This window comes from Mercenaria mercenaria, unplaced genomic scaffold (genome assembly GCF_021730395.1).
Source record: "Mercenaria mercenaria strain notata unplaced genomic scaffold, MADL_Memer_1 contig_4962, whole genome shotgun sequence".
NCBI lineage: Eukaryota > Metazoa > Mollusca > Bivalvia > Venerida > Veneridae > Mercenaria > Mercenaria mercenaria.
In genome coordinates, this window is record NW_026463234.1 from 35735 (window position 1) to 63679 (window position 27945).

The 27945-nt window shown below is 34.5% G+C and overlaps 1 protein-coding gene across 1 annotated transcript in view; it reads left to right on the plus strand.

Moving 5' to 3' along the window:
* The window catches only part of LOC128554351 (uncharacterized), a 41734-nt gene extending 16221 nt beyond the window's left edge, over positions 1-25513 (plus strand). The window contains exons 5-13 of the mRNA XM_053535633.1: positions 4735-4856; positions 6768-7005; positions 10111-10272; positions 11094-11210; positions 19661-19889; positions 22088-22214; positions 22696-22804; positions 22951-23028; positions 23440-25513. Coding sequence (XP_053391608.1) covers positions 4735-4856; positions 6768-7005; positions 10111-10272; positions 11094-11210; positions 19661-19889; positions 22088-22097 — 878 coding nt within the window. The 3' untranslated portion in view covers positions 22098-22214; positions 22696-22804; positions 22951-23028; positions 23440-25513. The remainder of the gene's footprint in view (positions 1-4734; positions 4857-6767; positions 7006-10110; positions 10273-11093; positions 11211-19660; positions 19890-22087; positions 22215-22695; positions 22805-22950; positions 23029-23439) is intronic.
* The last annotated feature ends 2432 nt before the right edge of the window (positions 25514-27945 follow it).

The following is a 27945-nucleotide window of genomic DNA, read 5'->3' on the forward strand; positions in this document are numbered from 1 at the left end:
CCGGCTCAAGGTCAAGGTCACAACTTAGGGTCAAAGGTTTGAGCCTTCCATTTTGTGTCCGCTCTATATCTCCTAAACTTCTTGAAGGATTTTCATCAAACTTGGGTCAAACGATCACCTCATCAAGGCGATGTGCAAAACTTATGAGTCAGCCATGTCGACTCAAGGTCAAGGTCACAACTGAAGGTCAAAGGTTTGAGCCTTCCATTTCGTGTCCGCTCTATATCTCCTAAACCCCTTGAAGGAATTTTATAAAACTTGGGTAAAATGATTACCTCATCAAAACGATGTGCAAAAATTATGAGTCAACCATGCCAGCTCAAGGTCAAGGTCACAACTAAGGGTCGAAGGTTTGAGCCTTCCATTTTGTGTCCACTCTGTATCTCCTAAACCCCTTGAAGGATTTTCATCAAACTTGGGTCAAATGATCACCTCATCAAGAACTCATGAGTCAGACATGTCAACTCAAGGTCAAGGTCACAACTGAAGGTCAAAGGTTTCAGCTCTGTATCTCCTAAACCCCTTGAAGGATTTTCATGAAACTTTGGTCAAATGATCACCTCATCAAGACGTTGTGCAGAATTCATGAGTCAGCCATGTCAGTTCAAGGTCAAGGTCACAGCTAAAATAAAAGGTTTACCCTTTCACTATCCATAGCAGTGGCGGGGGATTTAGCTGTCTTTCAGACTGCCTTGTCCGATAATGTTTTCGTTATCTTTTTCTATTTATACGTCCATTCGCAGGATACTTGCGGGTGTAATAGTTTTGTTGCAGACGGACAGACAGACGGGGGTCAACCTGTAGTCCTCTCCGGTCTCATCTCATCGATATTTAAGGTAACATTTCTTCGTGTGATTTCCATAGGGAATCGACGGTTAATTTCTTGCATGACATATTAGGAACCCCGTGTATACATTCAGTTTCTAATTCGTATTTTATGATAGTACATGTGTTTAAAACCAACACTGATTACTTGCATGTAACCGACGCTGAAGCATTCAATTAATTATTTAATTAAGTAGGATAGCGAGTTACAGACACTCCACCCCAATCCCAATGGATTAGTACAAGCACCGCACGGGGGATTCGACATTTAATGACATTATAAACATGACGACTGATCAAAAGAAAAATTTTGTATGCATATTTTTATTTCATTTACGCCTTTTAAGGACATAAATCGCCGATTGTACTCGCAAGATGGAATACAGTATCACTCGCTATATTTATGTAGTATTCATACTTATTACAGAAAACATCATGGATAATTCGATTACAAATCAGTTTGGCGTAATTTTCATCAGTTTCTTGACTTGGTCGAGTGCATTTTCATGCAATGAGTGTGATCAGTCGACATATTTTAAACATTACCTGTCAGTTTCATTTATTATATCACCATATACACACATATATGTTAGACTTATCGTTTAACTTAAATACACATACAGTTTAAAGCCAAATAATGAATTTGAAGACGATTCTTACCTTTTGCGTGTCTGTTTATTGTTTTGATCACTCGCAAGAGGAAGAGGGAGAATACAGTCGTTTATAGGGTGTGTTATTGAATGCATTTGCGTACAAGAAAACCTGTATTTCTTCCGTACTTGGACGGTTCGAAAAGTCCCATGGCAAACATACGATAAAGCCCGAAACGCGTGAAAATGTTCCGAATGTAAATTGGATGAAGTAGGCGCTATATGTACAGAGTTAGATTGTGAGTCTTGAAATGAGGAAGACAGAAATACAATATTCAGTGAATCAATTTTGATTTAAACTAAAATAAAATAGATGTAGAATAACAAGGTTATTTAACATTGAACTGTACAAAACGAGATATATATGGACTCGAATATGGTTTTCTCAGCTGGGTACTCGTCAAAATATATTTCCGTATTGTACAGAACAATGTTAAATAACCTAATAATATTTATTTACATAAAATGGTCCAGTATTTATAGGTTATTAGCTTTGTATCGGGAAATATGCACGAGTTCTTCAGTGGAAATATTGCGCGACTTTAGGAGCGCAATATTCTTCCGCCGAAGAACGAGTGCATATTTTCCGATGCAAAGATAATAACCTTTTTATTACATACTCATCTACACGTATAAATATAATGTAAATATCATTAAATTTGTTCAATAGCCTGAATATGACTGACAATACTGAACTAAATAGAAAAAATAGTGCAACAACATACACTGAATTACGTCACGCACCCGATATGAAATTCAGGCGTCAGTGTATGGAAAAATATTGACGTTTCCGGTACTAGTGTAACTTAACGGGGAATAGAAACGAGTATGTAATAAACCTGAGTACACCTCACTCAAATGATTATATTTTAACTTTGAATCTACCGATTTTTATCATTCTTATGGCATATTGCTGTTTCAAATAAACTGCTCTATAATGTGCTGAAACCCGCATTTAAAAATAACCACTGATTACGGAACTACACACGCAGTATCATTATTTATTAAACGCCCCTCGTATATAAAATAAACACTTTTAAGGTATTCTTATCATAGAGCTGATGACTACAAAATGTCAAAGGTTATTTTTGGAAATACAAAAAAAAATATCTTAACCATCATGATTTTCTGATTGGGATAACCTCTTGTTCCCTAAAGTTGTTAATGCTTTTTATACACCATTCTCTGCTTGAAGGAACTCTGTTGCAGATTTTTAACTTATCCCAAAACAAAGTGCTCCTGATGAGCATTTAGGATATTATATAACCGTCGTCCACCGTCCATTTTGAAAAAAATATTGTACTAAACTACCATGTAAATTTCAACAAAACGTCAAAAGATTGTTTCTTGTGAAGTATTCTCAACAAAATATGAAACTTTATATTAAATCCGCACAGAATACTAGTTGCCGTCGCAACAAAACAAATTAGAAACCGATTTCAAAATAATTTCACAGCTTCGCTAATGCTGTCTTAATGTGTTTAAACAAGACTGCCAGGGCCCGGACTTCTTTTAATGGCTGTATGGACCACTTTGAAATTCTTCTCCACTGCAACCACTGGTCTAATTTGAAATTATTTTAACTTAAAATGTCCCATAAGTGGCCGTCCAGCCACGCTGATTTGAGAAAGGAAAACAGGACAGCCAGGGATGGTGTTTAACAATATGGCGTTTTAAAACTTTGAATATATTTTCCTCTGAAATCACGACTGATTCTTTTCAAAGTCACACAAATCTTATTTATTATTTCAGACTATTCCGTTACATTAAAAAAATCATGGCCAACGTAGAATTTGGCAGATTTTGCTTATATGATTGAAAATGTTTACAATCTTCTTGTCATAGACTGCGGGTCTGATATCAAAACCAGTTTTCATGATTGTTCCTTGGATGACCGTTTAACAAAACATTCAGATCATTTCCATTCGCTACGAAATATTGCCACCAAGGGAGAATGACAACATTACTGTTCTTTATTTTTTGTAAGGAGCGAACACTTTCACTTTCAATTATTTTGATTTGCGTGGTGAGTTTTCCCTGAAGAGAACTTGCTTTCAACGACACATTATTGAAAAGACATTCGCGGTAATCTGTCACTTTAAATAGTCACAGTGTCTTCCTTATACATGTTTATTTCTATTGTTACAGCCGATCGTAAAGAAACCTGCTTTGTGCATCGGCACATTTTAGAGGTCTATGCAAGCTTAATTGCTATTCAAGGAGACACTTAGTGGACACATTAAATAAATACACAGCGAATATTACCCAGTCACGCAGGCGTCGATAATATTAAATAATCTATATATTGACCAAGATGTTCAATTATATATAGAAAAATAACTGTTTTTAACGTTGCAAAATTCTTTTGTATGTGACGTTGACGTGAATGAAACGTTGACGAGTTGAAATCACATGATACTGCCTGTGTCGCAGTCTGATGTAGGTATATTTTCGACGGCTCCGTCTTGTGGCGTTGTTGCCACAACATTAGACTTTTGGAAAGGCATTTTTTGGACATAAATAAAAGTCGATAACTATTTTGATTTAAGTTTGGAAATTTCATTTCATTTTCATATTTATTTGAACCGACTTTAACATTTGATTTTTGTACATACATGGTATGGATTCTGAATTTACATGTATCTCTACACGAGCTCCCTGTACATATGTAACAAATGTCATATATCACAAAGAAACACCCATAATGGATCGCATTTAAAAGAATGGTAAATATGCATCAACCCTTTTGAAAAGATATTGCCGGAATAAAATATTTGCCATAAATAGATGTTGCTTTTTTACATTTCTTGAGAGAATATAAAGTTTATAATCGCTTAGAAAAATAATTCTTTTTGCATCAAAACATAAGAAACTGTCAACGAATCAACGAGCCACATATCGATACAGTGTGTGATCTTGTACATAACTAAAACCTAATTAGTAATACATGATCGAAGGACCTTAAAGTTTCGAATTTCAATAAAATAAAATTGCTGTTTGCTTAGTAGGAACGAATTTTTTTCATACCCTTTAAATATTTGTAAGAGCTGAAACACATATTCAAATTGTTTTTGATGTTTGAATTGATATATGTTATACGTCGAATGCAGGTAGTATAATGCAAGTTATGTGTAGAAAACAACAACAATCAAGTTTTAAATCATTTTAAAAACGACACAGTCGAATAATTTGTTACAATAGTACACCTTCAATCGATACTTTAAAAAAAAAAGATGACTAGCTTGTCTTATAATTTTAGTATATCCAACCAATGAGACTTTAAAAATGGATACAACTGCTGAAGATCGATTAACAGTAACAACCGGATGTGTCTATCCAAATGAAATTGAAGACCTAACATTTGAATGGTACATATCTAAGGTAATCATTCAATATTGTTAATTAAAAAGAATTTAAACAGCCTTTTAATATCTTAAATTTTATAACGTTCAATCAAAAATCAAACGTATTCGTAAACAATTTCTTTAGGATTATACTTGAATTTGCCTTATACGGTACATTTGAGGCGGGATATCCTTATTTTCTATCAGCTTTTTTCTTTTAAATTCTTTATCTCATGAATGTCTTGATGGATTTTAACCAAATGTTTATGCACGTCCATCCTAAGACAACAAAATCTGTCTGAAAGTCTCAAAACCGCTTGATCTCCGTTTAAAATGCCACAAGAGCTACCAATAAAAACGCCTTTGAAATATCTCTTCTCATGAAATGCTCTAACAATTTTCACAATCTTTATCAGAAGCATCATTGCATATGCATGTACCTTATACAACTTATACAACTTGTTTTATTAAATCGCTTCAAGTTGAACCCCTTTATTGGTCTCCTGGATTAAAATTGAAAACCTTTAAACAATAATCTTTTCATTAACTGTTCTATGTATCTTTACCAAATGTGGTCAAAAGAAGCCTTGAATGAACTCTTCACGGGCTGGTTTAATAATATCTGTCATGTATTTACGAATGGGATAGAAATATCCGTCCCGAGGGCACCTGCGCATTGGGCGGTAATGTGGCTTGCCGAATTACCGCCCATGCGCAGGTGGCCGAGGGACGGATATTTCTTTCCGATTCGTAAACACATGAATGATATTTTTTCGCATATCGTATACATGTGAGCATTTTATTCTGGCACATTGTTTTTCTTGCATACCGTATTTAGCACTCATTTTTATAGTAGAGAATGAACACAAAGCGCGGGAAATTAATGTCCGTAAGCAGACGTGACGTCATAACGTTTTGCGTTATGCACAATAACAAAGGTCTTCTTCAGTTTATCATTTGCAGCGTAGCGTTATGTTCTTACGGAAAACTAACGTAATTTGTATCGAGAAAGATACTATACGGAACGGAGAGAAACTATCAAGGTACCTGCTTTTTTCGTATTTTTACATAAACAATATATTATCAGTGCATGAACCACTGGTTGTCATTAACAGCACGAGAGTAATCTGGCATGGGGGTGCCAGATGGGTTTTGCCGGCATGGGTAATAACCGGAAACGCCGGTCCGGTGTGCAAGAATATATAGAGGATATTTGTTTGGTTTAGTGAAATATCAATTTTATTTAACTCGTGAGCACCAAAAAATGTCATTTTCACTCGTGGCTACGCCACTCGTGAAAATATCTGTTTTTGATGCTCACTTGTGAAATAAAACTGATATTTCACTGACACAAACAAATTTTTTTTTATTTCATGTGTAAAACTCTACTTTTATTGCGTAATTTATAAAATGTCGAAAATCGCGGGAAAGGTCAGCAGAAAGCATAACACAAATAAAATGACGTCATCGTCATTATGGTCCCCGGTGTTCATAACGCTCGGTATACAATTTGACTCTAATCGCGACGGAGGACGGGAACTTGTTCGGCAAAAACAGTGAAAAATAAAAATGATAATCTACTGTTTCAAAACTGTGGATTATCACTTTTATTTCACTGAGAAAACTCTATAATACACTGGAAAACATAAAATAAATGATTCCCTTTACGGGGCAGCCAGATATAGAAGCCAAAAAAATGGCACAAACTGCTTATTGTAATTTTAACAAATACGGTCTGTAAGATCGTTTTCAAGGTCGTTTTAATTTTTCTACTTTATCCTTTATAGCCGCCACCTTAAACATGAATGGTTACTGACTAAAAAGGTATTGAATTATAGGCATTTGAAGATTTTAATTATCACTTTTTAAATGCTTCTAACTAGGTTTAAAAAGAATAAATCATCACAAATGTATTAAGATAATTTGATAATTTTCTTACAATTTGCAGTATAACACGACTGTAGAGTCAGAGCCATTTACATCAAAAAAGAATGAAAGCACAGTAATTTTTGATTGTACAGAAACGCCAAGTTGCACAGCATCACATTTCAACAACACTGTAGTTTTTGATGTTTTCGATGATGGAGATGAATATTACATTTATGTTATCGTTAAGCACAACGATGCACCAAATAGGCCCTCTACAATACATTCTACTGGAAGACGTTATAAAGTCAAGGACAAAGGTAGGTTAATTTTTATACGTCTTAAACATCATTTTTAAATGGAAAAATGTTTTCATAAAACATACATAAAAGATAATAGGTAACGGTAGATTTCTCGGAAGCACATAACATAATACATAAGTTCATATAAAGTGTTATTACATTACCATGATATAATACACATACGGCCTTTTCCTTCCGTCTCACACATATGTATGCATATTAAATAATACATAGTTGTGTCTAGGTATTCAAATTAAAACAATATTTTATATTTTTGGAATACAAGTGTTTCTAAACTACACAACGAAATTTTTCATTAATAAAATCATGGAACGTCCCGTTCATGTTGATTACCAGGCCACTTTATAAACAAATATGTTAAACCAAACTTAAAGATTAGACCTGCAGCTATGTTAGGCTTTATGGTTCCTTTGATTTGAATTCAAAAAAGGAAATTTTACATGGCCCTTGATATCAATCGCCTGTCCATAATGTGTGCTTTATGACTGGTCTATATTCAACACATATTTACCTGGCTAAAAAGACAAAATATTCAAAATTAATATCTAATGCCCTGTAATATGGCTGCCGGCCAGTAGTCAAAATTGTTCAACTATTGACCGGAGAGCCATTCAAGACATGTATAATACTTTAGTAGTTACACACGTCTGTGTTTGACCGTTTTTGTTATTTTAAAGCTCTTTTTGAAAGTGTATCTTGTTTGCTCTTAATATTCTACAGATCACACAAAACTACAAAACTGACTACATCAGCACTGACATTAGGATATAACCCAGTCACAAAACTGACTGTACAATATTACCCAGTCACAAAACTGACTATACGGAATATCCAGACATAAACTGCGTAGAGCGGATTTGGGTAATCCCGAACAGGGGGATAATTCCGAACACATTTTTCCATTGACATTTTTGTATTCTTGAAAAGCAATAATCTAATCCATGAGGTCACATAAGTGATATCAACACATTCCATACCCTAATGCAATGAATGCAAAGTTTTGTCGCGCATATTTTCAATATAATAAACTAGAATTTATACGACAGCTTGCATGTAAGTCGTTCTTACCGGTTTTTGCATTTCGATGTAAGTAATACGTAAGGATCTAAAAGTATTGGTTTTTACCGTTGACAATGTTTTGGTGGAATTCTTACATCACAAGTGTCCCGTGGGAAGGGAATTCACTGTATTTCCCATTATGAAAAACGTTGAAGGTTAAACTGACTGTTCGGAATTAGACACACTTGTCAAGTAATGTATTTCTAATTCCAAACAGTCAATATATGAGGAACAGTTTATCCAAAATAAGTATATATAAATACTTATACTAGCTATATTTGAAGCAAATAACTGGAGCTAGATTATAAATAAATAAATAAATAAATAAAATAGATAAATAAATAAATATATACTAGATCTACTACTTTGTAAAATGATTACAACTTGTTTTCATTCATGTTGGCTCGTTTTAAACATGTGCAATATGATCTGACTCTGGTGGAGGAGGCGGCGACTCATGTAGCAATAGCATGAGCTTGTCAAGAGTTGCAAGCAAAGTTTGGGTGCCAAAGACAACCCTGCACCACAAGGTCCACGTAACTGGTACGCATGTGAAAAACCGTACATGCACCAATTGTGGGCGTAGATTTCACCTTAAATGTGTAGCAGATGAATTATTGGGCGATACAGACAAATTTCCGTTTGAATGCAAATACTGTTAAGTTAAACACAGGTTCTAAGACATTTTGAACTGTTATAACACTGCACATTGCACCATGTATAAGGATATATAAAATTTGTCGTAGTGATTAGATAACCCATATAAGTATAGTAACAGCAGCTGTTAAACTATTCAGCTGTGCATATTTATCATGCAAAAAAGTACAGGCAGAACATATCAATAAGGGTACTGACACCATGGAAGACATGTAAAGTGTATACACAAAGACTTGTTAAGAATGTTATATGCAAACAAATATACTTTCTGAAGTTTGAGTTTAAAATACGTAACCTATTTAATAAAAAAGGTACACTTCCTGCGCAAACTTATACAACCATGTTATGCTATTACTCATGTCATCCTATGAGAACAAGAAAACAGAACACGATTTAATAACTTTATATAAATACTTTGAATACTGTTTGATTTAAAACATAGAGCGGATGTGAGTATTTCCGAACAGTTAAGCAATAATGTTGAATGTTCGGAAATACCCACTTATATTGTCATTAAAAAACAACTTGTTTATAAAGTAATTCCAGCTGATTTAGCTTGTATAATACCGAACTATATAGAGGATATTTGTTTGTTTCAGTGAAATATCAATTTTATTTCACAAGTGAGCATCAAAAACTGATATTTTCACGAGTGGCGTAGCCACGAGTGAAAATGACTTCTTTTGGTGCTCACGAGTGAAATAAAATTGATATTTCACTGAAACAAACAAATTTTCTTTTTATTCTATGTGAAAAACTCTTCTTTTGTCGCGTAATTTATAAAATGTCGAAAATCGCGGGAAAGATCAACAGAAAGCATAACGCAAATGACGTCATTTTAACGACGTCATTGTCATTATGGTCCCCGGAATTTATAATGCTCGGTATACAATTTGACTTTAATCGCGACGGAGGACCGGAACTAGTTCGGCAAAAACAGTGAAAAATAAAAATGATAATCTACTGTTTCAAAATTGTGGATTATCACTTTTATTTCACTGAGAAAACTCTATAATTCACTGGAAAACATAAAATAAATACATATATAGATATTGTCAGTACAGTGTATTGAATATATTAGGCCTACCTATTGGACGGGTATTTCCGAACAGTGGGGGTTATTCCGAACAATAAGGGGGCTAATTCCGAACAGTCCCAACTTTTTTAAAAATAGAACGTTTGTTTGTATACAATGATAAACATACACATTCCTTACGGTATTACTTGCATTTTTAACTAAGGAACTTTATAAAACAAAACATATAACTCGTATTCACAGGGTATCTGTATCTAAACCGAAATTTGCAGAAGCACAGCACAACATCTTGACAAATTTCTACATGATTAATGTCCAAAACGTTGAATAGGGTATTAATATCCTTTCAGTTAAAAGCACACCTTCATATGGTGAGTCTAAGGATGACAAACCAGCATTAAACCTTATGCTTATCATCGTCCTTGTAATACTGATCACGTTATTACTTGTACAACTCGGAATTATGTGTTTTCTTCAATGCAAGATACATAGCATACGCAGCAGAGCATCAGGTATAGTACATTGTTTTACTGCAAGTTACATTTGGCTGTTAAGGGAACCAACCCCAAATTCTGATGCAGGTTATTGAAACTAAAGAATCGATTACTGTTAATTTACTGTTAATTCGCTATGTTATACACATCACTCATTTCTTTATATGTTTCATTTATCAGTCCTGCGTGATGAAAAAAGTTCATCAGTCCATCAAAAACGAAACCATAATTAAGCATTTTCCGTATCAAATCAATATTATAACTTTAAAGGATTAGAACGCGGTGGTCGAAAAAGGGCAACTTTTACATTAAATGACTGTGGCACTTTTTGGCCTCTGATCAGGCGTTTAATCGACTGCATGTGATTATGTTTAGCGCTTTAAGTACTTTATATGTAAGCAATATATATTCTAAAAACATTTTTAATCTAAGTTTTTGGGCATTTTTCTTAAGTCAACCGGGAAAGTAAAACAATATTATCATAGATGTTCATGGAACAGTTAACACTTATATCCCGCATTATTTTGGGCGCTATTTATCTGCATCTGGAAACAAATCCGACGTCGTCGAAAATAATTTTGAATTGAAGCACTCTTGAAATAGATATTGCATCTTTGTTTTAGTTTGTTTACAATCTCAAGTTCATTTGTTGCAGAAATGTACATATACTTGCACTATGTTTTCTAGGCAAATTTATCCAAAAGTATGTTGGAAGCCAAAACAGTTTATGCATAAATTATTCATCTAGCGAAGTATGTTTGCAGAACTTTCTATGATGTCATGTCATCCCACAAGCATAAATATACTCTGTATATCAAAACATTTTCCTGTCATTGCAGGCGGAGATTCTGAAATTTACAAAAGGATAGGTATGACTATTTTGGGGAGTATTCCAGTTTTAGGAGGGATACCAATATACATTACCTGGAAGGTGTTTTACAGAGACGTGTATCAAGGTGATTTCTCTTTACTAAGGTTTAATATTCAACATTATGCTCAGGACCCGGTTGTTTGAAACTTTAACTGCCTGTTGAATTTTGATTCAAAACTCTAGACTTGATGAGAAACACTAGTATGATATTTTGATTTTATTGCAAAGATTTTTCAGTGTTCATAATTCTTACCTTACACATTTGTTTTTCAAAGTTTTCTGAAATGCCAAAAAATAATCCTAAAAGTTAATCAACCGTTAGCTTAAACGCCTCGCCTGTTATAGTTTCAAACAACTGGGCCCTGATGTCCATAATCTTATGGTTTCAGCTTGTTACATGTTTATTATCAGTTTATGTATATGTTCTGGATAATTATATGCGCGTATTATGTAATGACTCGAGCGTCTATCTGTCCGTAATAATTCGTGTCCAAAGCATATCTCAAAAATCAAGTTATTGACTTTAAACTTGGCATGTAGGTAGGAGACAATATGCAGAGCGCATTACCCAGGTCAATGGGTCAAAGGTAAATGTTACAAATGGAACACAAAGGTCAAATTTGTCCCTATATGTCGTGTCCGATTGATAACTTACTAGCTATTGAAGGCATTGACTTTAAACTTGGCATATAGGTAGCTGGCGATGAAACAGTGTGACAGTTTAAGGAGGTAGGTTACCTTTATATTTGTATGTGCGCATGTCCAACCGGAAGCTAACATGACGATTTACGACGATGTTTACGACAAACTAAATGTGTTTGTATATTCATTCTTCTGAAAACAAATCATGAACCTGTCTTCGATCTGATGCTTTATGGTTTAATAATGCAGAAATAGTGAATAAATTGCCGCAGAAACGCTTCAAAACAATGTTGCCTTAAAATGACGTCATTGGCGTCATGACGTTACGTGTCAGTTACCGCGCAAAATTAATAGCTTTTATCTTGAAAGTATGTAATTCTGTGCATTTTCTTTATTTTAACTGTTTCCGAATAACCATTATTTGCTGAAATATTTTTTATGAGTCTTTTGCTCTGAATAATATTCAATATTTTGCTTCTTTTATGTGGTTATATTGAAATGTTATGCGGAATATAAGAAAATGGATGATGATAAACAATGTTATTTGGAATATAGTTAGGTGAAAGGTTACTTGTTACGGCCATTTTCAAATAAAATATATAGCAGTTTGATTTGTAATACCTATTTTTCAGGTTCCGTTGATAATTTGCTACTTATGTACTAAAACTAAGATCTAAAATTGTTCAAATTTCAGTAGAAAATTGTGATTTCTTGAATTGAATTGATGTTACCATGGAAACGAAGCCCGTGACCTATGTATCTAAATGTAAAATTTAAAAGCGTTGACACTGGTTTATTTAAGAAACACAGCTTCGGCTTTTTATTTTCATTTGAACAATATCCATGAGAATAATAGCAGCATGCTGAACGATTTTTCCATGAAAAATTCCAAACGAGGGATACTGCTGTAAGTATTCTAAGCTGTGAAATTTATTTGAATAAATGCAAATAACACGAAAATATGACTTACGTTAGAAATAATATGTTTTAATGCTACATCAACTAGAAAGATAATCTTATTCAATACTTTCTATAAGAAATTACGACAAAAAGCAAGATATAAGCTATTTTAAACATCTCTGTTGCCATGGTTACTTTAAACATTAAGAAAAATAGGGTACCATGTAAAGTGCTTGGTATTTTGCTAATGATATTACCCAAATATTCCATGTTGGTCATTAACAGAATGGCACTGAAGCCGTCGAAAAACCCTATTTTTATACATAGTTGTTTAAAAATGAGAGAAAATGCGTTACCATGGAAACACGAGCCCCGCGACATATACATTTTAAGCTTATATTAGAAAGCTTACGTGCATATTAGTAACATTATCAATTATGCAGACTTCTACGGATATCAATGAAACTAAAATACACTGAAAAGTGTTAAATATCCGTATTTTCCTTCTTCTTTCAATATGAAATACCTTTGGAGGATCATGTTCTTTAAACCTGGATAAAAATTGAACTTTAAGGGACAGAGACAAACGAAATTGAGATTGTAGCAGTTAAAACTTCATATTACACGAAATACAAAAGAATGCTGCGGTTCAGCTAATTTGAATTTACCCTTGTAACAAGGTAACCTACCTCCTTAAGGAAGTAAGAATAAATTTGGCACATGTGTAAGTGGTGATAAGGCGATGTGCATGAACAAATCCGACTGTCAAAGGTTATGATCACAAATGGATGTCAAAGGTAAAATTTGTCACCATGTTTCGTGCCCGGATGACACTACGAACTTACTAACTATTCAAGGTGTTGACTTTAAACTTGACAAAAAAGTAGGCGGGATAAGACAATGTGTAGAGCGCAAGAATTGGATAGTTAGGACGAAGGTCAAGGTCACAAATGGAGCCCAAAGGTCCAACTTGTCTGTCATATTTTGTGTCTGAAGAATTTCTTGATAACCGTTCAATGTATTGACTTCAATTAATGGCGCATATGTAGGTGGCAAGGAGACAATGTGCACTGCACATGAATCAGGTCAGTAGGTCAAAGGTTAAGGACATAGAAAAATCAAATGTGTCTTTTTTACTTTATGTCCAGAGTACAACTTTAAAAGTATTCAGTGGAATGTAGTGGGGTGGTGATGGTGTCACAAGGTGAGTAAAATGTGCAGCCATACCGGGACCCGGCGCACCGGAATACCGTTACTCTACCGACTGAACTAGCCGGTCACTTACACATTTTCTTCCCGTTTTAATAATTTTAAAAGTCCTGTACAGTGATATACTCTTACGCTATATGAAATTCGTCCTCGAGTTTCTAATGGGACAGAGATCAAGGTGAACATAATCTCGGATGTTATACTGTCACGGTCCCATGTTGGGATCGAAATGTCACAGGGTGAGAAAAATATGTAGTCAAACCGGATCTCTAACCAGTTGTCTCGTAATACCGTTCCTATAATTTGCCGCCCGAGCTAGCCGGCCGCCTACACATTTTCTCCCCGTTATAATAATTTAGTCCTATACAGTGGCAATGGGACAATTTGAGAAGTACAACAATCCAAGTGTAGTATTCAGCCCCCACTCACTCATTATCACTTGCCCGCGAAAAATCACTTTAAGCATTTAGTTTCTTATGTCTTAGTATTCCATCATCGCCGCCGCACAAAGCCCTTCAACCCCGACCCGCCGCCACATTACATCCTCCCCTTCCAACACACAAGAAAAAAGTCGTTAATTTTTACCTCCTCTCCCGCTGATCTAGATATTCGGGTGTATATTGTCCCGCTTTGCGGAGCTCTTGCTTACAACTAAAGATACCTGTAAAATTAAGTATATTTCCTTGTAAACTAAATGATCTAATTAGTAGCAGTAGTAATACGTTATATTTACTGACTAATACACAGAGAATGATGTGAAGTGTAAGTACGATTGTATTCAGAAAAGCATTCCCCTGTAAGCTATTATAGAAAGTGTGTTGTCGATACATGAGCTCATGCCTGCTACGCTTCTGCAGAAATAAAGTAATTGTTGGGAGTTTGTTTGTTTGTTTGTTTTGGGTTTAACGCCGTTTTCAACAGTATTTCAGTCATGTAACGGCGGGCAGTTAACCTAACCAGTGTTCCTGGATTCTGTACCAGTACAAACCTGTTCCCCGCAAGTAACTGCCAACTTCCCCACATGAATCAGAGGTGGAGGACTAATGATTTCAGACACAATGTCGTTGATCAAATAGTCACGGAGAACATTGGCCCCGCCCGAGGATCGAACTCACGACCCCGCGTCCCGTACACCAACGCTCTGCCTACTGAGCTAAGCGGACGGGTCAATTGTTGGGAGTAGTTGTGTTTCTAACTGCTTAGCGTTGTCATAGTATGAATGTTAGTTTCATGTTTCGGGGCTTAAACTTTTTATGTTTTGTAATATACCCGCAGCAACAACCAGTTATGAATAGATATATCTTGTGCTTTATTAGATGCGACATGGGTGCAGTTCTTTCAGTGATACAATATAATTATAATGGTTTTGATCATTTTGCTAGTATAATCATCATTGCACCGGTCTGTGTCTTAAACATAGTTCACTTTATGTCAGTCATAGTTCCGAGACATACATCTTTTAGTGCATGTACATATTGTTAAAATTATAGTTTTTACAATGCGGATATGAAGAGTCAGTTTGTGTATTTATAACCACTTTCAATTTTGGAAATAAAATTTAATGTTATTTCTAGAACAACCAAATTGCATTACGTACGTACATAGGTATTTTCAATGAGCATTCTAAGTTAGTGTAATGACTTTAATTGTTTATTACTCTCCTACTGGATGAAAACCAGTTTCGGGGACTATAGAAATGCGCTTTTCCGTCCGTCATTCCGTCATTCCGTCCTTCCGTCTTTCCGTCCGTCCACAGTTTCGTGTCCGGATTTTAATATTACTTGGCACAAATGTTTCCCGTGATGAGACGACGTGTCATGAGCAAACCCCGGACCCTTAGCTTAAAGGTCAAGGTCACAATTGGAGGTCAAAGGTAAACAGGGTTTTTTTCGTGTCCGGTCCATAACTCTGTCATTCATTAAGGGATTTTAATATCACTTGGCACAAATGTTCCCCATGATAAGACGACGTATCATGCGGAAATCCTCAACCCCTGGCTCAAACGTCAAGGTCAGAATTGGAAGTCAAAGGTCAACAGTTTTTTTTCCTGTCCGGACCATAACTACCATCCCTGAAGGGATTTTAATATTACTTTGCACAAATGTTTCTCATGATGAGACGATGTATCATGCGCAAAACCCGGACCCCTAGCTCAAAGGTCAAGGTCACAATTGGAGGTCAAAGGTCAATAGATTTTTTTCCTGTCCGGTCCAGAACTCTGTTATTTATCAAAGGATTTTAATATTATTTGGCATAAATGTTTCCCATGATGAGAGGACGTGTCATGCACACCACCCAGAACACTAGCTCAAAGGTCAAGGTCACAATGGAAGATCAAAGGTCAATGAGACATTTTTCCTGTCCGGTGTATAACCTTTTCATGCAAAACAGGATTTGGATATTACTTGGCACAAATGTTCACCACTATGAGACGGAGTGGCATGTACAAGAACCTGGTCCCTAGGTCGAAGGTCAAGGTCACACATAGAGGCCAAAGGTCAAATACAAGAATGACTTTGTCTGGAACATTTCTTGTTAATTCATGTAGGGATTTTGATGTAACTTGGGATAAATGTTCACTACTATAAACGGATTGTTGTGTGCACGAACCAGGTCCCTAGGTCTAATGTCAAGGTCACACTTAGAAGTCAAATGCCAGATTCAAGAATGACTTTGTCCGGAGCAAACTAGTCTTAGGGGAAGATTCCAGACCACTTTTCTGTGGTACAACATGCATGTTACATCCAATTTTGAGGTGTATTTTGACCTATCTCTACCTCAGGTAAGGATTTTTGTCTGGACTTGAATTTTATTTAGGATTATTTTTTGCATTATTTTTAAATAGCAACATATTGTTTTCCCAAAGTTGATCTGTGTCCTTTGTCATGTAGTGGGGGCATCTGTGTCCTAAGAATTTTTAAGTTCTTGATAAAGTCAAATATCTCTGTTACTGTCAAAACTATAGACTTGAAACTTAAAATGGTTATTTACTATCGAAGTCTACACCAGGAAAAACAATCCCCATAATTTTGTTTGAGTTCTGACAGAATTATGCACCCTTTTTACTTAGAGTTTTTATTTTTTTATTTTTTTGATAAAGTCAAATATCTCTATTGCTATTAAAGCTTTTGACTTGATACTTAAATACCTTTTTACTATCAAAGTCTACACGCGGAGAAACAACATCCATTACTCTGATTTGAATTTTGACAGAGTTATGTCCCGTTTTAACTTGGAATTTTTTTACTGGCAAAGCTCTTATTCAGATTCAAACACTGAGGAAAGTCGAGCGCGCTGTCTTACGGACAACTCTTGTTCCATGTTTCTGTCCATTAGAGAGAGGTTATGCTAAACATATCGCCAAAAGTATTAAATCGAGTCATGCGCTCTGCACGTCGTCATAATGTAGTGAACGTGTCATGTTTCTTTAAAATCCTTCAAGCAGTTCAAAAGTTACATATCGCACTCGAATCAAAATTATATTACCTTTGACCCCTAAGTGTGTCATTAACCATCCAAAACATGCGCTCTGCACGTCGTCTCGATGTGGTGGACATTGTGCAATGTTTCTTTAAAACCCCTCAAACAGATCAAGAGTTACAGAGCGGACACAAAACAAAGTCATGTGACCTTGACACCTAAGTTTGACCTTGTCCTTGAAGCGAGCCACCTGATACAGGCGCTCTACACGTCTTCTTGATGTGGAGAACGTTTGTCAAGTTTGTTTAAAATCCTATAAGGGTTCACGAGTTACAGAGCGGAGTCGGTACGAAAATGCTAACGGACAGACGGACACACAGACAGACAGACAGACAGATGAACACCTGTTGTATCCCAAAATACGTCCCCTCAGGTGTATAATAACAACAAAGGATACGGATACATTGCGATCAGATTAGCTCATCTTTTCAACTTTGACGCAGATGCTCAACTTATAATATCAAAGAACATTTCAGAAAAGTGTTATGACTTTTTGCGATATGTATAACAACATTTCAGTGGTAAACAGACGGACGGAAAGGCACATCCAAATCTTATCCTGTTCGGTGACATAATAAGCCAGACCTTATCATCATTATAGGAATGTTTTCCTACCAAACATAAATTGAAATTATTATGTTGAGACGGTCCCCTTGAAAAATCGATAGTCTTAGGTGTTCACAGTCCACGTAGACTTAATTCGCATTTTAATAATATATACCTACCCATTCTTGCTCAAATGTTGCTTTAACCAAAGTAAGTCGTTTTGATTTAGAAAGCTAAATGCTGTGTGAGTTTTAAAGGTGAAACATTTTCTATAAACTAAATATACTATCATAGACTCTTCAGTGAAAATTAATTTATATTTTGTAGACGTAGATTTGAGTGAATCTTTCCTAAACTGTTTAACTATTGAATGTATTTAGTAATATTGTGCTGAAAGTTACCTCTTTGGTTATGAAAAAAAAAGATTATAAGGAAAACAAAATTTATCAATCTATAGTTTTTAGACGTAAAATCTTTTCCAAAACTATATAATTATTGAATGTATACAGTTCTACGGCGCTGAAAGTTACCCCTTTGGTTTTGACAAAAAAGATTATTATTTACAAGGAAACATACATTTAGAGTGACTGTGTTATTATTCCTTCTCATGAGAAGGAACACTTGTGGTGAACATGTCACACTTGACTGAGTAGGTAATAGATACAAGGATATCATCAAAGGTATCCGAATTCAAGTAGGGCGCCGCCATTTTGTACTCATGCATATTCATTACAAATAACCTCTTTGCCAATGTGTTTTTACGCATCTTTAAGTCAATCTTTAGTGAAATACAACTACGTAATAAACAGACCTACAAAAAACAATAATTTAGTTTAAACAAGGGCTATCTAACTCCTAAATCTTACATGTTATATTGTAGAATCGAGATTAACAAAATGAATATTCATCATCTAAAAATAGACTCCCGCCCAAAAGTCTACTATTATTCCTCTTGGTTGCATTCTTTGCTGCTTCCAGAGGTTCTTTTTGCAATTTTATTTCATACCAAATTTATTATTTTGACATTTTAAGTATTACCAACAAAACAGACTGTACTAATAAAGTTATTCGAGATTTTTCACTTGTCTGTGAATGCTGTTGCACGATACGTACCGTCACCGGATTGCAACATTTCAATTACTTCCCTTGTTTTTATCAAGAACTGTATAATGCATTTCTTCACTTTACTGAGCTATACATATTTCGAACTTTGTAATTTCATGCCTTTTCATTAATTGTTTTGTAATTTTCAAATTGTGAACTTTTTATTCGCACTTTTTTTTCAAATCCATTAGTTTGTTGGTGCCGACTTATATAAAAGCCCTTTTTCTCCTGGTTTAGTCGTTATGGACCTGTAAATATCCATTCATGCAATGCAATTACTGGCATTTGGCAGAACTTTTCTGCCATTGTATTGCTAATTAGAAATATGCAAACATACGTCCAAATTCTGATCTGTGCCACTAGGACAGCTGTCGTCATTGGTTCCCGAAATATTGACAGAGTGATGGTATTTATTATTCATTGTCCGCTGATAATATTTAGGTAGAATCGCTCATCTAAAGGTGTTTGTTTATTATTCTAAGTTAAAAAAAAAATGTTTGTGTGAAATGACTTTAAGTATTCTTATAATAAATAGATAAGAATGCACGTAAACTAGCAAAACACATAGTTGTTTTATTAAAGATCCCTAAAAAGAATATTTAATATACGCTAGAAGGAACTTTTTGGTAAGCTAAATCTTGTTTCATATTACAGTTACTCATGGAATGCATCATGGTACCAATACAGACTTGTCTAATAACTCCTATAGTGGCGTTAGCTTGAATAGAAATGGGACCATGTCACATGAAGTCCATGAATACGACATAATAGTGGAGCACCACGAGACAGAAACAACCCTAAATAGCAGCCATACAGAAACTAATACAGGCATACAGATACAAAGTTCCACAGTAACAGCTAGTCCATCCAGCGAGCATGTCGGGTAATACTTATGATTTATGTTACTTCAGTTCATTGTTACATACACAAATGGCAATGTCGTGACGTTTATTTTACAAGTACGAGAAAGCTTATATTTGCACACGTGCAAACCTCGAGTGTCAATGGTTAGGTTTAATCATTTTCATATGTATCACATTTATTCAAACATCCAAACAAAAACATACAACATGGTTGTGCTAACATATAGTCTTAGGAGTTCTTGTAACCGTCCATATAAGGCACGTCATATCTGTTTACCGAAGTCTTAAAGTAGACTGACCGTAGTGACGGCATAATGTCACTTATCCGGAATACTTTTAAATGGTAGAATGCGCCTAATTTGAAGTTGTTAGGTTCCGTTTTGAAATTTTGTTTAATATAAAATTCAGCATATTCCTCATAGAATGTGTATTTTACTTTTTTGATATTTCTGTAACTTTTTTCTCTACAAACCTTTAAACACGACTATTGACGTCCATTTTTGATGAACCATATAGTCCAAGAGATAAGGCACTTTTATTTACTTTTTTTGAGCCCAAGCAAATTTGTTATTGTATTTGAAAGTCAATTATATGTAGTTTTAGGAAATCCATTTCTTAGTTGTCAAAGCGGGTGGTATAGTCGAAAATTTAAGATGGCGGCCAATATGGCCGCTGCAATTTTCTATTTTCTATGCATCTTTACTTAGGATGTTTCTGCTTTTGAAATTTGTATTTTTTTATGTTTTGATGGTTTTTCTTTTCAGAAAACAAACAAATCTAATGATTAATAACATTTTATTTGTATTTTATACAACAACTAAGGAAATATTGAATAAAATGAGGCAAAAATGGCGTTTTTTTTCATGTTTGTTTTTTGCCAAACAATTGTCTGTCAACATTTACAGTTGTTCACTAAAAATGTATTTTTATCATTTTTTATCAGAATATTTCACCCTTCTACTATACAGTTTTGTATAGTTTTTATAAAATATCTCAGAAACATAGTTGAAAGTAGTGAAAGTTTTACGTATACTCTATTTCACAGAAGTCATATTTTTCTTTGAAATTTATCGATTTAAATGTAAGCTACGAAAGCAAACTGTTTTATACAAATATCTATGTAAATCAATGATGTAAGCATTTACCATTCATGTTGAAGACATTGGTATCAACTAACATAGCATATAAATGTACGCTTAAACTGTAATTGCACTTAGACGTACACCAGATAAAAATATAATAAAGATTTCCTTCTATTAAGAAATAGGACAACACATTTATAACAATAACCCTTTTATTCAGTCAAAAAATGTTCTGTCAACATCAAAACTTCTTTTTAAAAAAAGAGAAAACAGAAAAAAATAACTGAAAATAATATACGGTTGCAAAGCAGTGAAATTATCAACAAGTAATAGAAGAGTTGTTCTCCTTTGATTGAAAACGCCATTTGCAGTCAGACAGCAGACGTCCCTTTAGTCAAGACAGAGGAAGGTTTATTTTCAAGTAAAATATTGAAAGGTAATTGTGATATGATGTTTTTAGTCTAAAGATTAGTGAATATTCATTTTTAAACGAATTTCTATACAGATGCAGATCTGCTTATCAGAGAAAATGCCTTCATTGTAAAAGGCAGAAATTTGTAAACAAAAAAAATTGAAAATATTCTATTGAATCCTATCCCACTGTTTAGAAAATGTTTCAACTAAGAAAATGAGTGGTCATATCAATATATTTTTTCTTTGAATGAACTTGATAAGCTTAAAATAGGCTCCCTATAACATGCATTTGAGGGTAGAAATGCATTAAATTGTTTATTTCTTTCATGAATAAATGCAGAATATATGACAAAAGCATAGCTTGTGATTTTAAGCCGATGCGATTTGAAACTAAATATGGAACGAATTTGACATAACCCTTCATAAACATTTTTAACAACATTTTCAGGTAGATCTAGTTTCCTGTTGTGAAATGAATACATCCTTTGATTCATATATAACAGTTGTGTCCATAAAATTGACTAAAGTAATGTCGTTATCATGTAAGTTCGTATATTATGCTGTTATAGTTTTCGATTTTTCTACACAGGTAACACTTTTGTATGTCCTAAAAAGTGTGAATTCTTTTTAAGTAAAGGGCAATTAATTATTTTTAAGTGCTACTACCTAAACTTTTGAGTATACAATCGATTTTTTAATATCATTAATTTCTTTTATTTCAGGAGAAGTTAAAGTGCAAACTAGTCCAATATGTTGAAGTATTGCTTGGATCCAGAGATCTAGATAGAGTGAAAAATGTTAGCTTTACTCTCTTTATCACAAGTTGCACAAGTGTAACAATGCGTGTTTGTGAGTACATAAGTTTTAATAAACATCATCATACAAATGTTACAGAGTTTTCTTAATAAGATGATAAGTAAACCAGCTAGGTCTTTTATTCAAAAGTATTGTTCACTTGTATATAAAACTTTCGCCCGCATTTGGCGTGAAATATTTCGACATTTTCATTTCTATCAAACTGGCACCGAAAAATGATTGAAGTAGAGAAAGTAACCGTTTGATATTTGTAAGAAGCAGCAAGAAGAATTTTGAAATTTCCATTATTTCAAGCGTTTCGACAATTTTCCCTCCTGCACAATACGTTTGGTAATTTACTATGATATATTACAAAGTTATAATTATGTTAATTATTTTTTTACCATTGGTCACTTTACAGCTTTCACAAGTTATTTTTGTTTAGAGAAAAAAGAAGTTGCCTAAAATGTAAACATATCGCTGTCGAAAATTCTATATGCAGATGAAAAATAATCGAAGTAAAACTTATTTTCAGGAACATGGAGTGCTAAGAACCAGAACCGATTCATAATGCTTTCTGCGTTCACGACAGCACAAATATGTAAATGTGAAAGCAGTATCAAGTTTAGAAAGATGAAGTAAAGGTAAGTGAATTTATTTGACATAAGTATGTGAAAATGTGAAATAATATTGTTCTCTCTAAAACATGTCTTTTATTTGATTTTCATAGTTTTTATAGAGATGACACTTGTTATTTCCCATTTAAAAGATTTTTATTGTTTTCTTTCAGAAGAGGACGATGCCTACAACAGACTGCTTGTATGAAAAAGTGCCAAATGCTTTTAAAGTAAACTAGAGTCATTTAGACGTAAGTCTCTAAAACGCTGAAAAATTAAAGAAATTTCGAACATCCCACGTGCAAGATGTGCTGTTGCGGTGTAATTATGCGCTAGAATACTGCTCCTTTTGAGATATATATGACCAACTATGGTGTGAATCGATAACGGCAAAAACTACAGACTTCGTATGATGTATTGTAATAAAGTTTCCCCGAATTGATAAATATTTTTTGGTCTAGACCTGTATATCTATCTTAATCTCATAAAATTGTGTCTGTTTATGTGTACTGTACTTAAAAGAAATAATTTCGAAACTGACAAAAATTGCCAGCCCGCACAATGCGACGTCATATCATGTTTCTCTGTAACTAATTTATAAAACAAGTTGACAAATAAAATAAGTAAAGAATATTGATATAGTTGATCCTTGTTTATTTCAGGTAGAAATGACTTCAACACCAACAGGTTGTATATTGCATACAAGCAATACTGACACTGGGGATGAGCCATTGAATTATTTTGACAAGAAAACGTGGGCCAAAGTAAAGGAATGTGACAAAAACAGGCAAAATAAATGGACAAACTCGAAGTTTAATTCAATACATTTACCAAATGATTTTGACAAGTCTCTTTGTTATCATTCTCGTTGTTATAAATCATATACAGCTGTACCAAAATCCAATGTTATAAGACAAAAAGATAAAAACAATAATTTAGTTGGTTCAGATTGTAAAAAGCCTACTCCATGAAGTGAAGTGGATCATCAGTGTAGTAGTACATCAGGTGTTTTTCATAATGTTTATATCTTTTGTAACCACTTCAGAAAAAAACTAAACAGAAAAGAAGAAAAACTAGGGAGTCTTGATTACAAACTTAGTGCAGCTAATCTAAAGAAAGCAGCAATAGGCCTAAATGATCATAAACTTTTGGCAAAGTTATCAGATGAGAACCTGGTTGCCAAATTCATGCCGTAACACATATATGAAGAAATATGAACGTTATAAAATAGCTAAGGACGTTAAGACAGAAATCAGTCTGCAGTAGAAAGCTTATACAATTGTGACAGATCATGTACAGAAGTTTCTGATTGGACAGAAAGGGTCTGAAAAATTAACAGCGCTCTATAAAAGGTATGTTGATGCTACTGGAATTGTTAGTCCTGATTACAAGCCACAAAATCTGTGTGAGAGGCTTCTCAGTGAATTTGGAGGTAAGTTGAAAAAATGTAAAATGAGCAACAAAGGAGGTGTCGTTTTGAGTCATACGGATCTTCTTGATGATTCTGCCATAATGAAAACAAATACAAGTAATAATGTCTTAAAGATGTTTTTCACAATTATTTCTAGCGGACAGAATTTTTTGTAACTTTGCATATTTATAGATTGATGTATGACAAGTTAAAATAAAAAATAAAACTAATAGGTACCCGTGCTTCTTTTTTCAATATTCAAAGTTTATTAAGAACACCAAATCGGTATTTTTGTCTGAAGAAACAGTACATACATGTTATAATAAAACTACTGCAAACAATTATTTATTCGAAAATTCACTCTGATGTTACTTTTTATGCATCCGAATTAATAACACCACTATAACTATGCATAAAATGTCAACATATAGATATATTAACTCAGAAAAATTACTCTTGACAGATGTCGAAAGTATCTAAAACTGAGAAAAACACGAAGTATTTCTTAATGATATGAAAAATCTAGCGGACAGATTTTTTCCAAATTTTATATTATGTAAGCTAGAACTAAGACAAAAAAATCTAAACCAAAAAAATAATATCAACCCGTGCTTGTTTTCAAGAAAAATTAAAAAATATTCACTCCACCCACAAAAGTATTTTTTCATTACCCCACCCACCTAAAATTTATAACATTTTTTTTTCTTACAAAACAAATTGCACAATGTTATTATCAGTTCCTTAACCAATATTCTTACTCACATGCGGAATAATGCTCCTTTAAGGTTGCAAGCCTCTAGATCAAATACTTTTTGAGATACGTGCTACACAAGCTTTCACATCCCATTTACGTATATATTTGACCACGTCAAGGGACATAAATCTGTTATTATTGAGTGAAACCTCAAATAAAAGCACTGGTGCACAACTTCGCATTCTGAATTTAATTCTTGTTTGGTTTCATGACTATTAGCGCATATAATTTTGAGGTACATGCGACACAAATGTTTAGACCCTTTATGTACAATTTGACTATCAGGGGCCATAACTCTGGTCTTACTACGTGAAATTCGGGATGGGGCACAAAAAGTATAACAACATTTTTAGGAATTAAAATCTGAAAAGTAGATCACATTTGAACTTGAAGCAGATATATCTACGTTAAGATTTTTTGGAATTTTATTTGACTTGGAGTCGGCTGCATCATTACTGGACGAAATAGTTTACTTTCAAATTGGCTGTCCACAATGTATTCGATTCGAGCACTTCCTACAACTACTCCTCCAATAAAACACCATCACTTTTAAAGGTAAAATATGGATGCACGACCTTTATTGTCAGTACATACGATATATTTTGCGCGAGTGCCCTCTTATCCGACAATTATGCACTTTCGGCGGCGAATTCTGAACTTTACAGTGGATATCGCTTGCTGCGCGATTGAGCTGCGCAGAAAATATTGTGATGAACTCCTTTAATGCAAGCAGCTTTATATATAAGAAGTCTTATTTTCTCGCAAGAGACTGAAGATCTAGAAGAGTCAATAACTGCTGATTCATTGCAAAAAGGACACAATGGAACGCCTGAGGAACTAGCGACAGTTTTTCGAATTTTATACACTGGTTCAGACTGTGAGACTGTGTCTGATCAAGTTTACAGGCTTATAAACTCAGTAAGTGATGATGTCGTTATGGTGCAACGCGGGGAAGGATTAAGCCTGGAAAACATCTGAGTCTTGGACTTGGTCTTAAAAGTCTTACTGGAAGTCGAAAAGTTATAGAAATTTTGAATAGATTAGGGCATTGCGTCTGTTACCACACAGTAGAAGCTATTGAAACACAAATGGTATCAGAAATAGTACAAAGAAACCAAGCAACTCCAGATGGTATGCAGAAAAAACCTGGACTTCTTACAAGCCTTGCATGGGATAATTATGACGAAAACATCGAAACACTGTCGGGGAGCGGTACATTGCATGATACGGTTGGCATATGTTTTCAGACAGCTTCTCTTGACAATTAAACAGACACACATGAAGCACAAGAGGTACAACAGTCTTGGTCTGGACATAAAAAAGCTCCATCTAAAAGATCACTTGATATCAAGGACAAAATGGTAGAACCGTATTACAAGAAACCAAGGATGTCTCTATTCAAATTTGATGCTCATAAATGTGACATTCCTGAAAATCTTAAGTCAATGAAGATATTAGACACATTCTGGATGATAAATTTGGCTCTTAAAAATGACACACCAATGTGGACAGGTTGGAATATAAGACTTATAGAAGATAACCTTCCAATGCAAAGTATAGGTTACATGGAAAATATAAATTTACCTCCAACTAGACTTGACGTTGTGGTTGAAACGTTGCGGCAGTCACAAACAGTTGCAGCAGAATGTGGAGAAGACCACATAGTAGTTACTTACGACTCAGCTATTGCAAAACCAGCATTACAGATACAAACACAAGAAGCCCCATTATATGATAATATTTTCATTTGTTTCGGAGCATTCCATATTCTCCTAGCGTTCTTTGGAGTTCTAGGATACAGGAGGATCAGAAATTCTGACTGAATGTGAAGTTATATCAGCTGATTCGGTAAATGGTTTTCTTAGGGGAAAGCATTATAACAGATGCAAAAGGATGCATACCATGCTTGCCGCAGCTTTCCAAATTCTACATTTTAAAAGATTTATGGAAAGTCATGAACCTATCGACGAAGTGTTGATGGAAGACATGCATATGTTGACAGTCCTGCTCCTGACCTAATGCATCAAATAGAAAGATCACGTGGTTTCAAAACCTTGATGGAAGGATACAGCACATTTACAGAGCAAACGCTGGATGGCTACCATGGACACAAGCAAATTTTTGGATGATTTATATCAACCTTGTTGGTATACTCCTTCGCTTCAGTAGAGTATGTAGAACGAATGACCTAAACCTTTTCATATACTCTTTAGGTGAAATGATTTCTGTACTCTTTGCTGCAAACAGACCGAATTATGCCAGATGGATGATACGATACTATCTGAATCTACTGAACATGAATCCCCATGTCAGAAATACATTGGAAAATGGAGCATTATCGATAAGAAGAACACAGAAGAACTTTTCAAGGACTAAGGTAGACCTGACTTTAGAACAGACTATAAATGCCGATGCTGCATCAAGGCTTACAGGTATTTCACACTTTTCAAAGTCTGACCCAGCTAGGAAACGGTGGATGCTTACAAGATCATTAAGGAGTGAAGTTGTTGGAAACTTGTTGGATACAGCTGGAATGAAAACATCAGAAGACGCAACAAAGTCATTGAAGCCATATCGAGTGAAGAAAGACAATGAAGACATTGCAAAGACTGTTTCACGAATTGAAAGTACCATGAATCCTTTCGTACTTGAAACAGACAGTAATCGCTACTGTCTAACATCTGGCAAACAAGTAAGTGAAGAAGTCAAAGATGACCTGCTAAATTGCATTGAAAGGGGAGATGCCTGGAAGCGCGAATTTATTGAAGGATGTCTTAAAGATCCCTCCCGTTTCGAGAAACCTATCAAGAGACGAAAAGTGAAACATTTTGCCTCAGATGCACTTAAGACAAAGATATCATCGAAAGACAAGAAAGTTCTTGAATTACAGACAACGCGAGATTTATTTGAGCGGCTGTTGTATATAAACACAACTGCAGAAATCGATGTTATATATGTTTTGTCCTATCCTCTCTTACCAGCACCTCCGTCGCTTTGACATCA